Source organism: Oculina patagonica, chromosome 6 (assembly GCF_052425735.1).
Source record: "Oculina patagonica isolate OP01 chromosome 6, crgOcupat, whole genome shotgun sequence".
In the NCBI taxonomy this organism is placed as follows: domain Eukaryota; kingdom Metazoa; phylum Cnidaria; class Anthozoa; order Scleractinia; family Oculinidae; genus Oculina; species Oculina patagonica.
Genome location: NC_135763.1, coordinates 2606327 through 2618999, shown reverse-complemented (window position 1 = coordinate 2618999; position 12673 = coordinate 2606327). Strand labels below are relative to the sequence as shown.

The window sequence follows — 12673 nt, the reverse complement described above, 5'->3', positions numbered from 1 at the left end:
CAAACGGTTCTCTCCATGTAGTTTTAATCGGTTAAAAAGGAAACCGTTTCAGTGCTTAAATAAACCAACATAATGCCAAGGATGCCATTCGTGGTACGTTGATGTCTTCTGTATGGGGGCGCGCGTGCCACAAATTATCTACATTCACACACAGTGCACTAAACATATAATGCGTACCGATAATTAAATTTCGTGGTGTGATATGAGCCGTTTGTAAGAAAACAAGCAGTTTTGAATGCGGTGATACTGTAATTAAAGCAACACAATAGTATCTTGCAAGGAACCTTGAAAAAATAAAATATCTCAACCAGAGCGCCGCTATCCACACCAAACCCATTTGGCATGTTATCGCAGACAAGAAATTTTCCAATATGGGCGATATACGACTCTTGTTTGGATAGCACGTGTCGAGGACATTATCTTCAAATTCTATATACATAGAATCAACATTTCAAAGCGATGGATCGCTAATTGTTTTGATGGCGAATAAAAGTGTAAAAAAGCTGCGAAAACACTTTACCGCCCAAACAAAAGTCATTGATGACCAGATTAAATTACAAAGATGCTACTGATCTGCATGGGCCTTTCATTTGGGGCACCCAGCTTTAATTAGCTTTGCCAGCCAATCACCGCTCAGGTTCGTCACGTGACCATCATGGCAGCTGGCCTAGTCAAACTACAAGGTGCGACGGCACAGTACAAGTCCAAAAGCCCCTTCAGTACACGCAAGAGACTATAAAACGCCACGACCTTGAAGAAGGAATTCATCACATTTTACCAGCCGTTTGTCGTAATTTAAGGCATGGACGTCGACCAACACACCGTAGTTGGTAAGAGAACACAACTTGAACCTTTGTACATTTCTTGGTATTCTAACTGACAATCTACGGAAGTTTTTCGTGTAGTGAGTTTAAAAGTTTAGAGTTCTTAAAGGGTTTTACTTTTAATTAAAATCCCATTAGCTAGAATATGATACTAAGGTGTAGCTATGTTTTCGCTTCAAAAATGTAGACTCTGTCTTTATTTTTCCACTTCTAATCTTGTGTACCTGTTCTGACTCGACATTTAAATTACGCCTGAGGAAACGACGGCTTTTAATTCTCTCTCATTTCCATGGAACCGTAGCCTGCCAAAAATTCGTAGGCCGGAAAATTTCTTTTTCTAGCAATCCCAAAATCGCCTTTATCGAGCATCGAAGCCGAAGCGCTTTTAATTTCCAAACAAGTTCAAAACTTCGACACTTATCGTCTTGAGAAACTCATCGAACGGTTTTCTGACTTTTTTGTTTTGACTGTTACACTCCTTAGAAGACCGCGACATAGAGCGGGAAACCTCCTCGCCGAAGAAGCAAGAAGCGGTCGAACGAAAGCCAGAGGTGCTGTGTAAAGTATGTGGGGACATTTCGTCTGGAAGGCACTACGGCGTCTATACGTGCGACGGATGTAGCGGATTCTTCATGCGTAGCGTAAGAAGAGACATGGTCTATTCCTGTAAGGGCAACGGAAATTGTGTAGTTGATAAGAAACGACGAAATCAGTGCCAGGCTTGCCGATTTCAGAAATGCCTTGATGTCAAGATGAACAGGTTCGGTAAGTGAGAAAGTTACTCGTAAAGTTATTTTTTGATCGTCATTAGATCATATACACACAGAGAGAGCTCACGCCCCATCAGTGGCTGGCCAGTGAGGCAATTAAAACTCGCCCCGATCATGAAATTTGTTTTCGTTTTTGGCACATATCTTGAGAAAGGGGCTTAACCTAATTCCAGAGTATCATTGTTGGATAATCGACGGACACAACGCATTGTACGCGCTGTTTTGTTTCTCTTTCTAAAATGTATGATTAAATGCTAAAGGAGGCGGAAGGCGTTTAAAATGTGACGCGCTGTTGAAACGAGCCGTTTTGTAAAGCGACGTGTTTTCCCTCTGGTAAGGAATGTATTTAATTTTCTTCTCCTTTGCGAAAAAATTAAAATTTAATTTGGCGACAGAATGTTTACTCGGGAGATCCAAAACGTTAAAATTGCAGAATTTTGTCGAAAAGTTTCGAAAGTCGACTTGTAGGAGTGTTTCTGATGTGTCAGGTGAATTTGGGAGTTTAAGGCTTCAAAATATGAAACGGGACGCAAGAGTTTTACCCATTTTTACAAATGTTTGGTATTTCGGAATTTTCTTTAATTTAACAATGTGATAGATATTTGGAAGATGATATTTTGATACCGCGGTGGAGGCACATTGTTCCCTAAATACATTGAATTTCGAAGACAGCAATTAGTTCCAATTAATCTTTATAATAAAAAGGAAACGTCAAACTTTCCTTCCATTCTTCGACGACAACAAATCAGTGTGTATTTTCGCAAGCTGCGGTTTAGGAACCTTCGCAATTAAACTTTATTTATTCAAAGCCAAGGCCGTGTAGTGCTCTAAGAAATTAGAGTTTCCCGACAAAATGGGTAAATAAATGTGTCCTAATGAAAAGCTAGCATGATATCTCGGGAAGATTAGAAAAACAGTAAATTGTTTCAAGTGATAATCTGTGGCATTCCCGAGAACAGCATATGTCGGGCTAATGAGCACAGGTGAAAAAACCCTTTCAAATGCTTCACAAGAAAAACATTTGGCGGTATCTTTGAGGAAGAGTTTACATTCGGTAGGAGCATTTTATTGAGGGGTTTTAGGAACATATGGGGGGATACGAACTCACTTTCTGGCTTTTAAGGAGGCGAAAAAGACTGAATATGTTGCGATGCCATTCGACTCACAGCCCGCAGGTGATATTCGGATCGATTGCAAAAACATTTTGTTCTATTCATCGGAACAGCCAGACCGTGTTTTTCTTTTGAAAGGTAACTCGCCCTTATTCTTTAATAAACAATAAAGTGAGTTCTTCAGCAAGGAAACAAATGCTTCTATTGTGTTTTCTTAATACAATTTCTCGGTGAAAAACTTTTTAGGAACGGTGGAAAACCAACTTAAAGTACGGCATCTTCGTGTAAAAGGGGGTCCTGCTTCACACTGACTCGTAAAACGAAAGGAAATTACTCTTGCTAAGCTAGAGAACCGGTGTTAACATGATTATAGTTTATTTGAAATATAGGCAATTTAGAAGCTCCATGCCGCTTGTTTTGAATAGATTAATATCGATAGTGATATACCATTGTAATATCCGAACGAGCAGTGGGAACTCGTGAAAGGTAAACAGAAACGCGTGGCGCCCCAAAACATTGAAACGCCTTTCTTTATCCCCTATTCTCACTTAAATAGCTTCAAAATCCACACTTACCGAAATTAAAATCCTCCTTTTACATTACATGCCCTCTTTTGGGATTTTTTTTTAAACTTCTGACAGCGTTTCGCTGGGAAAACAAAGTTGTTTGAGAAAGGGAACTGTTTATTAAAACCCGCGCTAGTTTAGAGTCTGTGTTTTAAGAACAGCCTTTGTTGTGTATGTACGTTTGTTGTAAACAATGGTTTTTCGTTTTCTATAGAGCGTTCTTTTCCATTGTCTTGAATTAGACATTACAATTTAACTCGATTATAAACAGGTTGTTGTGTCATATGATCCTCTCGAGTTGAGATAAATTTGAATTACAGAGGATTTTCCATAAAAAGAAAGGTTTCACAAAAACGTGTTATAGTTACGTTTGAAAAAAGTCGACGACGAGATCTTTTGCCGTAATTTCTGCCGTAACCGCTAAATACCGTGATATTTTCTTCTCATAAGGATAAATTTCACTGCTTACCAACAAGCAGGAGGTCTATCCGCTGTCAGTATTTAAAAAGCCACAGTCAATTTACAACAAAAAAATTAGTGTTACTCAACAATTCTTACACGTTAACTGGATGAAATTTCCTGAATTTTGTTACTGTGCAATAAAGGAACATGCCGAATTCCATCCGAACACACATTTAGAACCTCTACCTGAGAGTAAACATGTTAGTTTTATTTTTCTCTGAAAAAAAAGCATCTTCCATGCATGTTATGTTGCTTTTAATTTCTCCCGAAAACTAACTTTACTCACCTAAAACTTCTGATCGATTTTAGAACATGCAGTCGTAAAGTCAGAATACCTCGCGTGGATGAAGGCAGGGAATTACGTGATTTGAATATTTCATTTCAAAAATCCCTGTTCTCTTCGGTAACCTTGAAGTTCAATGAGACAACTAAAAACTATTAATATTTCTCGGCGTGAATGCGTCGCGTTGTTGAGTGCCAGATCAAAGTCAGTCAAACTAACATATTGGAAAAACAGCTTTGTTCAATGACTGACAATGAAAAACAAAATGACATGGTCTAAGATCGAGTCCTGAGTAGTTTTACATGCATGTGTTGTCAGTAAGCTGCATATTTATGCAGGGTTGTTCAGCATGCGAACGGTCTCTGTGGTGACATGCCTATAGGCGAGAGCAGAGCGCCTAGAATAATCGAGTTATTTAGAATGGTTTTATTTTTCATCATTATACAAGCACTTCAGACCATGTGAAAAACCGTTACGAGACAAAAGTGTCGCCCGTTCCGTTTTATTTTTCATCATGTTGTTAAAAAAAAACAAAAAAAAAACAGAGAAACCAGCATGCACAATAATTTGAAAAGCTTTTGTGAGGCGTCTCCTAGGTTTTGTACTAAAAAGGACAGGTACGCTAGCGGGCGGTAGGGGAACTTGCATGAAAATAAAATTAATTGTACCTTCGCACACATTTAAAACTGAATAAAACTCTAGTGCAATTTGCGGCTAGCTATAGTGTTCACAGCGTTGTGGTCGAAAATCAAGGCGAAAAAAGTTTTTTACCCAGTTTAACCGTTCCCCTTCCTCCTGAATTAAAATAGCGGGCTCAAAAACAGTTGTAGATTCTTAGAGTACTGAAATGTAATTGCTTCGTTTCTAAGATGCCAAGGTTGCTCTGAGTGATTTTAACGGCTTAGTGTCTGAACAACGTAACAATGATTTTTATTGCTCTCAAAACATCGATCGACAGCGAATAACTTTGCCCCACGCGAAATCAAAAGTTACCATGAAACTTTCGCCGTTCGCAAAAATATCCCAAATTATCTTACTGTGTGCACATGCCAAAGGAAATAACAGAAAAATAACCATTGTTATCACGACTTTCAAGTTATTCACATTCACACAGTTTTACTTTGATTTGCATAAATAAAACATCGTGTGCCACCTTCAGACAATGTTACTCATGGTGGCATAATTTCGATATTTCACAGTTCAAAAACACATTTTGAATGTGTTTTGAAGCAGTTAAATTAATGCAAATAATTCGGATATAGGCAAGTTCTAAAAGGTCCATTGTACACTTCAAAGATAACTTCAAAATGGTACGGCAAACTCCCTCGAATAATATCTCGATAGCGAAATATTAATTTGTACGATATTTAGTTGTAAGAGCTTTTAAATAAATTCACTTGAGTGGCCTTGAAAAAACCTGAATAAAAACCTGAATATTTAACTTAAAATAATACTATTCTTGGTGGTTCAAATTACAGTTTAGAAGCGAGAAACGTGTCTCCCGCACTTTATATTCGGGATACTTTACAAGAGCAAAGTAAATACAAACAAGGCAAACGCTAAATGAAACATGCCAACTTCTTGATTAAAACGATAAATTTAACAACATCGAGGTACCCTTCGCAGGTTGTTTTCTTCAGCTATTATTTCAAATTCAAACCTTTACATTCCCTCTTTGAAAAGACGACTTTGTCTTTTTTAGTCTTGAAGCTTCTAAGAATTAACAATACTCTCATAATAATATAAACTATATCTTAAATTTTGGATCATCTCATCCCGGAAAACTGTGGTCGTAAAGCGTAAAAAATTCTTGAAGTTTATAACTCTGTTTCTCCGTATTAGGCTTATCAGTATGAAGAAACATGATTGAAATTTACCCACCAAATTTCCTTTTCTGTTGGTTTAAGGGGAGAGCTACATATAATCAAAACAAATTTCATTTTATTACATGTCGAGTCAACTGTATTATTTTTTCATATTCTAGCCGTTCAACAAGAGAGACAACCCAATTCTACTCGCCTTCTCAAACCACCGATGGGGGATGAATATGGAAGCAAACTCATGAACAACGACTTTCTGACAAGCTTGATAGTGGCGGAACCCTGCCGAGAAGTCGTGCATCGGTTTGGCCATCAAACTCCAGGAATGCCGTTTCCCACACAACAAGAAATCGCTACGTCGCTCTACTGTTCAACGCCTGACGCCATCTGCGAGTCCGCAGCGCGGCTACTGTTTATCTCTGTGAAATGGGCGCGAAATATCCCTTCATTTGTGAATCTCCCGTTCCGAGATCAAGTGATCTTGTTGGAGGAAGGCTGGAGGGAACTGTTTATCATGGGAGCTGTTCAGTGGAACATGCCTCTCGAGGTAGCGCCTCTTCTGGCGGCGGCTGGAATGCATGTGGACAACACGCCCGCGGAGAAAATCGTGGCCACCATGGCGGACATTCGCATGCTGCAGGAAATTAGCGCGCGATTTCGAAGCCTACAAGTTGGGGAGGCTGAATTCGCCTGTCTGAAAGCCGTGGTACTCTTCAAATCTGGTGAGTTACACAAAATTAAGAATTGATACAGACACATTTAAGCAACGAGTTTTCACAATATTGGCCAGTCTTCCTTCGCAGCATTGCCATACATCTCAGAAAGCTTTTATATAAAGCCTTCCTTTCTCACCATAAACAATACACACTGACTAAACAACCGTTTGTTAACTTTTCATAAACCCATGAATATAGAAAAGTGTGTGAATTAAACTGGCTCAGAATTGAAAATGTTGAGTAAAAATTTCACGGAACTCCAACATGAAGTAATTTTGAAGTATTAAAATAAGAACTTCGTTTCAAAAGTTATCTTTTGACCGTAGAAATTGTTAATTTTTATTGGCGACAAAAACTTTTATTGTAACATGGCAGAACGAAACAAAACAACATTAGAAAGAACTTTTAAATTAAACGGTGACCTTTCTTTGTATTTTAGCACGTTTTTAATAGAGAAACAACAAGGGAAAAAGATACAAAACTTTATTTGTCTTTCATCAAAGTGTATCTGTAATTTTCTTATGTGACGGATTGGGTTTGGTTTTCATTTAAAGTGAGTGCTTATAACAGAAATGGGCGTTCTTCGCCTAAATGCTCTGACCAAGCTTAAAATATACTAATCATTTAAAATTAGAAGTCTTGTATTTTGAAAGTAAAATTTATTCTAGAAACGAATAATCCATTTGGAGCCGGCTTTGCAGGCGGGAACACATGTTGTGCAGTTTCGACCGAACTAACCACTTAGATTAAAACGCCTCGTATATTAGCGTCGCATAACAAGCTGAAGTGTGTTTTTTAGTTCTTCTTTATTAGCTGAGCGTATCAATAACCATATCATAGAAAAATCAAAGCCGCTTAATTTACGCTAATTACAATACGCTTTACTCTGCTCTCTATGCCTACACAGATCCTCATTTATAATTAAAAAACCATTTCCCACTGATTGAATTCCTTAATAAGACTGTATGTTTCGGTTATTGAAATATGCCTAATTACGACCAGACTAAATTTCTCATATTAACTTTAATCAAATATGAAACTTATACTCTTTCATATTAATGATGTACCAGAAACCCCGTCTAACTTGTTATCTGCGTTAAATAATTTCATTTTACAATATAAAAAAAAGCCAGGCTTCGGGAAAGCTTTTTCAGATCCGTTTGCGAACGAAATTTTAATGGCTATTTTTTTTAAGAAGAAATAAAGAAATAGCGTGGGTTTTGAAAGAAAAGTAAAGTTTGTTTTTCTATTTGTCGAAGAGTTTAGAGTCTTATTATCCCACTGTCGGAGTTCGAAGTTTCTTCAAAGAACTTCAAGTTGACGTTGGTTTGATGAACTTGGAGATTAGGACAAAGTGCCTAATGGAACATACCACAACAAGGCAAATTGCTACTCGAATGGAGTACTGTAAGATTATCATCTGCAGACTGCAGCCAAAAATTGGGCGGCATTATAAAGAGTCGGTATTTGATGTTTACACACTGCAAGTGTCGAATTAAAAACAGTTGTTTCGAGAAAAGAAGAAAAACACTCCAGGGTCTTCAATGTATATTCGATTGTTTCGTTTAGAAGTTCTCTCCTTTAAACACAAAACACTAAAATAGATCGAATACCATGCTGGGGATTCTAACAGTTTTAAGATTCCCCCTCGTCTAAACAAGAAGCTTGAATCTTAAATAGATCAAATCTAGTTTCCATTTATCTCTTCAGAAAAGTCACGAAAAACGAGAGAGAGTTCTTTTTCCAAAACTAGGATAAAATTAAAGACCTCTATCCAAACAATTAGAGACGTACCGAATTCTATACAGCAAAAAAACAAAATCTTTTGTATATTTAATATCTTACATCAGTATTTGTAGCCGGAAAACAACGTGTCGGATTTTTCACTCTGTGGTTTTGATAACAGGTGTTTTTCGGAAAATAATTCAATAAAAAATCATCCCAGATCATTTTACCACCCGCCAGCTCTCGAACGTCAAGTTTTATTCAATAATATATCCAATTTACTGCTGCCCTGACACGAACTTACCGCGTTGCCAAGAGGGTCACGTTATAGTTCAACTAAGATCAGTGATTTGATCAGAGATTTTCATGATTTCTTCATTAATTTTTAAGGAATTTTAAAAACGCTCGAGAGATTTCTTTAAGGAATTGCTTACCGTACTTAAAAGTAACGACGCACTACAAAACTAATTCAGGGTAGGACTCGAAAACAAGGAAAACTGGTAATAAAAAAGATACACTTTTTGTCGATTAAAGTTGGCGAGGTGCAGGCTGTTTTCATTCCTTCAATGTGCTTTGATAACTTTCTATTCTCTTGCAGTGTTGAATAGCCTTACCCAAACTCTTTTGGAATTTGATGGGTTAAAGCTTTGGCATTTACAAAAGAACACGATACATTCGATGAAAGATTTGCCGAGTTAACTGTGGAGTAAACCCATAAAACGGAGGTTTACTAAAATACGTCGTGCATGAACAATTGAAGAAATCGACCAAGTGAGTTTTGAATGGTTTACTATCAACTGAACTGGAAAGTCTCACTTTGAATTAAAATGACGGGACTTAACTTTTTCAAGTTTTTGTTCCTCGATTGTTATTTAAAAACAAAGATTAAAAAAATCGATCAAAGAAAGTTCACACAAAGACATTTTTCATTAGAAATACGTGTTCAGTATCCTACAAAGAATTTTAAGATATTTAATTTCTGTAATTTCATATATAAATAGCAAGACCTCAGGCATGTGACTTGGCTGAACAATACTAATTTTTGTGGTCAACTGTTTCGTGTGTAAGATCAGTGGAAACCGCTTGAAATGTTTCTGGTTAAGTTAGTAGCTATCTGGCCGTACAATGGCTTTTGAATCAGGTTAAAAAACCAGTTCTAAAGACCTTATAGTATAAAATGGGATGTAAAGGGCGCTTTGTCCGATGCTTTGGTTCAAACTTTATTTGAAAGATACACGATATAAATTAACTCGAAAGCATCTGTCACTACTTCTTGAAGAATATAACAAACATCAAGTCATGTATTCAAGCAAAGCTAATGATACTGAGCATTTGTTACAAGTTTGCACTTTCATTCTTTCATCGTGGAAGGTGCTACCCATTCTACCCCTCTGTAAGCCGAGTCTGGCTAAGAAATTACAAACCAGTGCTCTGTATCTTCGTGCCGAACCCAGTAAACGTGTCGCATGCGACATTGTTTCAAGGTTTAGATAGGCTTAGCTATACAGTATTTTGTAAACGGTGCCTTCAAAACTCAATTTATGTAACTTCATCTACACGTGGATTTTAGGAGATTAAATTCAACTTGGATTTACCTCACTTTCCTGTAGCTATGTACAAAAATTTTCAGCACCAGTGCTGATTAGAAAACGGCAAACAGTAAACCTTATATGTACTGTACACTGAACTCAAATTAAAATGTTTCGAAGTCCGGGTGTTTCGGGGCTCTTTAAATATTTCCTCTTCGGTCATCAATCTGTTTATCAGTGTGAACAATTGGTTTAGAACAATGGGCTCATGGGTAATAAGCGTTTTTAGGGTTGCATCTTTGCACTGAGGGGTAGACCGTTATATTTATGAGGGGGGTGGGGTGCGCCATTTTTCTGGGCAAGATTTCTTTTCCAACTTTAGGTCGTGCAAGATTTTTTTTTGTTTTGTTTTTTTGGTTTGCACGAGATTTTTTTCTCTTTTTGCTGTGCAACCCTTCCTTCAAAAATTTAATGGTCGTCCATCCCTTAAGATGGTAGTTTTACCTATGTCAATAGTATATGTTGTATATTATGTTTACAAAACTTTCAGCATTTTAACTGATTTTTTTCTCCACACAAATTAGAGCTCCGAGGATTGCGGGACCCACAGCAAGTTGAGTGTTATCAAGACCAAGCACAGATCATGTTGGGGGATTACATCAGAAGACATTTTCCCGGTCAACAAGTTCGCTTTGGAAAGCTTCTGTTAATGTTACCGTCACTGAGAATGGTCAACCCTAAGACTATTGAAGAACTGTTCTTTCGTCAGACGATCGGCAGTGTGGCGATTGAAAGTCTGCTTTGTGACATGTTCAAGTCTAGTTAAAAATGGGTTTGAGAGGACAAAGAGGATTCTTGCATTTTTGGTCAAATCAAGATCTATGCATTGAGGCTTATATATGCACTGAAATATACTGAGTTCTCTGTAGACTGGCTTGGTTAACAATAGTGAAAGATCAAATAGTCTGTAACATACCACTGAAAAAGGGATGCGTTTTTCAAGATAGTTTGTTTAATGAATTTAAAGCAGAGTTTACTGCCAATAGCTAGCAAGCAAGCAAACAAGTAAATAGGCATGTAAGTAAAACGTTAATATGTAAGTAGGTTGATAAGTAAGAAAGCTGTATTTTAGAAAGGATTGTAAACAAATCGTAGGAAGGTTGCCCACAGAAGGCACGTGATGTCACGTCTGGTAACAGTACTGTGATTGTGTAAACTAGTTCCCAGTGTTTTTTGGCGCTGGAACATAGAAGAAGAGACAGAATCAGTACTTATCTATACCGGATCAAGTGAACTGAAACTAATGGCCAAAATAGAGACACAAATGTACGCTTCTGTGGCAGGCTTCAGACATTTCATGTGGAATGTTCATTTTTGAGAAATGCCGTGACTAATTTTAAGTCATTACTCAAAGAAGACTTCAAAACTTCCACTGTTTAAATTAGATTTGCTTATAGGTGCTTGTCACACATGTATTAGGTACTGGTAATCTGCCTCTGGGTTAAGTCAGAGAAGTGCTTTATTCACAGTTGGTTTCATGCGCATCGTTTTTTTAAATGCACCTCTTAATGTCGCTGTATTGTTGACTTGGAGTTCGCGGAATTAACTTGAAATGATTACAATTTGACACACTGCATCGTGCGAATGTGCATCACGTGACCCTTCTCTAAAATATCAAATACGCATGCTTAGAAATGCTCTGAAGCGGATAAGGGCACCTTACCTTGCTTTCGTTAAGACCTGTTCATAGCTTTTAATACCCCATGATGCATGCTCACCAAAGCTGTTGCCATAGTTACACGAATCATAAACGAGACGAGAAGAAGCTAATGAAAACCCGCTGTAACCCTTCAGCCCGTCAATCTAAGTCCCAATCCTGGTGGGTTTACTATAAGAAAGTTAAATCGTTGTGATTTTGATTCGATATTAACTTATAAAAGAAGGCTAACATTTTTTAAGGCGGTGTTTGTTTTTAAAATGGTTTAAAATTGTTCACTGCATGAAGTTTCTTTATTGAATTTTATATCGTAACCAGAATGTTCTTATGGTAAAAGAAACTTAAATTTATACCTCCTGTATAAAACTCAGGCTTTAAGATTGGTCAATAATTTTAAACTTTTTAAAAAATGTTTACATAGGATATGGATAGAAGGGGTGTTACTTATGCAATGGCACAATGCATAAAATTCATTTTTAAACATGTACATGTAGAAGCAAACTAAAATCTATTATAGCTCACATGATTTCATTGCAAACGTAGATAAAACATGTTTTATATACACGGAAAACAGAAGTAGGTATGCTATAGATCTCATTTTAACAATAACTGCTACAACGAAGTAGTTTAACTGATAATAAGGCCATGAACTTGATAATGGCTACAACAGCCTGGAAAGACTATTTTGTAAAAAATATAAATATATTCATCTTTAATGATCAATAAACGCTCAGTGGGTAAACTGATAGCAACCAAAATAGTAAAAGTATCAGTTCTTTGTTGTCGCTTTGCATACAAAAAAAACTACGCTGGCCGCAAAATCACTTCACCAGTCAGGGACCGCGCAGCAAGAATTTGAGTGGGGGGCTAAAACGTGAACGCGTAAGGGTGAGCCAACTTGGGGGTTCCGGGGGGCATGCTCCCCCGGGGAAAACTTAGATTTCAATTTCTCTTAATTATCAGAAAATGCGTTTAAAATTGTAACAAAAATTAAACGTTCAGCGCTTAAAGTTTTGTTGTAAAAGTACTGCTTGAAAGGACATAATGTTACATTATAGAAACGTTGATCCACGAAATGTACGAACCGTAGCGGCTTATAAACTAAACTCATTTGTTCGGATCGAAACTGACCAATGATGAAACAGGCCT

General features: G+C 37.3%; 1 protein-coding gene across 1 annotated transcript; it reads left to right on the top strand.

The window, feature by feature from the left end:
* Positions 1-689: 689 nt before the first annotated feature.
* On the top strand, positions 690-12275 carry LOC144657276 (photoreceptor-specific nuclear receptor-like). The gene is made up of 4 exons (XM_078517600.1): positions 690-830; positions 1308-1589; positions 6002-6559; positions 10392-12275. Exons 1-4 carry the CDS (start codon positions 803-805, stop codon positions 10631-10633), a joined length of 1110 nt encoding a protein of 369 aa, XP_078373726.1. The 5' UTR covers positions 690-802; the 3' UTR covers positions 10634-12275.
* The last annotated feature ends 398 nt before the right edge of the window (positions 12276-12673 follow it).

Coding starts and splice junctions, on each gene's coding strand:
- LOC144657276 (XM_078517600.1), top strand. CDS start 803: ATGGACGTCGACCAACACACCGTAGTTG. Junction 1,590..6,001: donor TGTCAAGATGAACAGGTTCG/GTAAGTGAGAAA, acceptor TTCATATTCTAG/CCGTTCAACAAGAGAGACAA. Junction 6,560..10,391: donor CGTGGTACTCTTCAAATCTG/GTGAGTTACACA, acceptor CACACAAATTAG/AGCTCCGAGGATTGCGGGAC.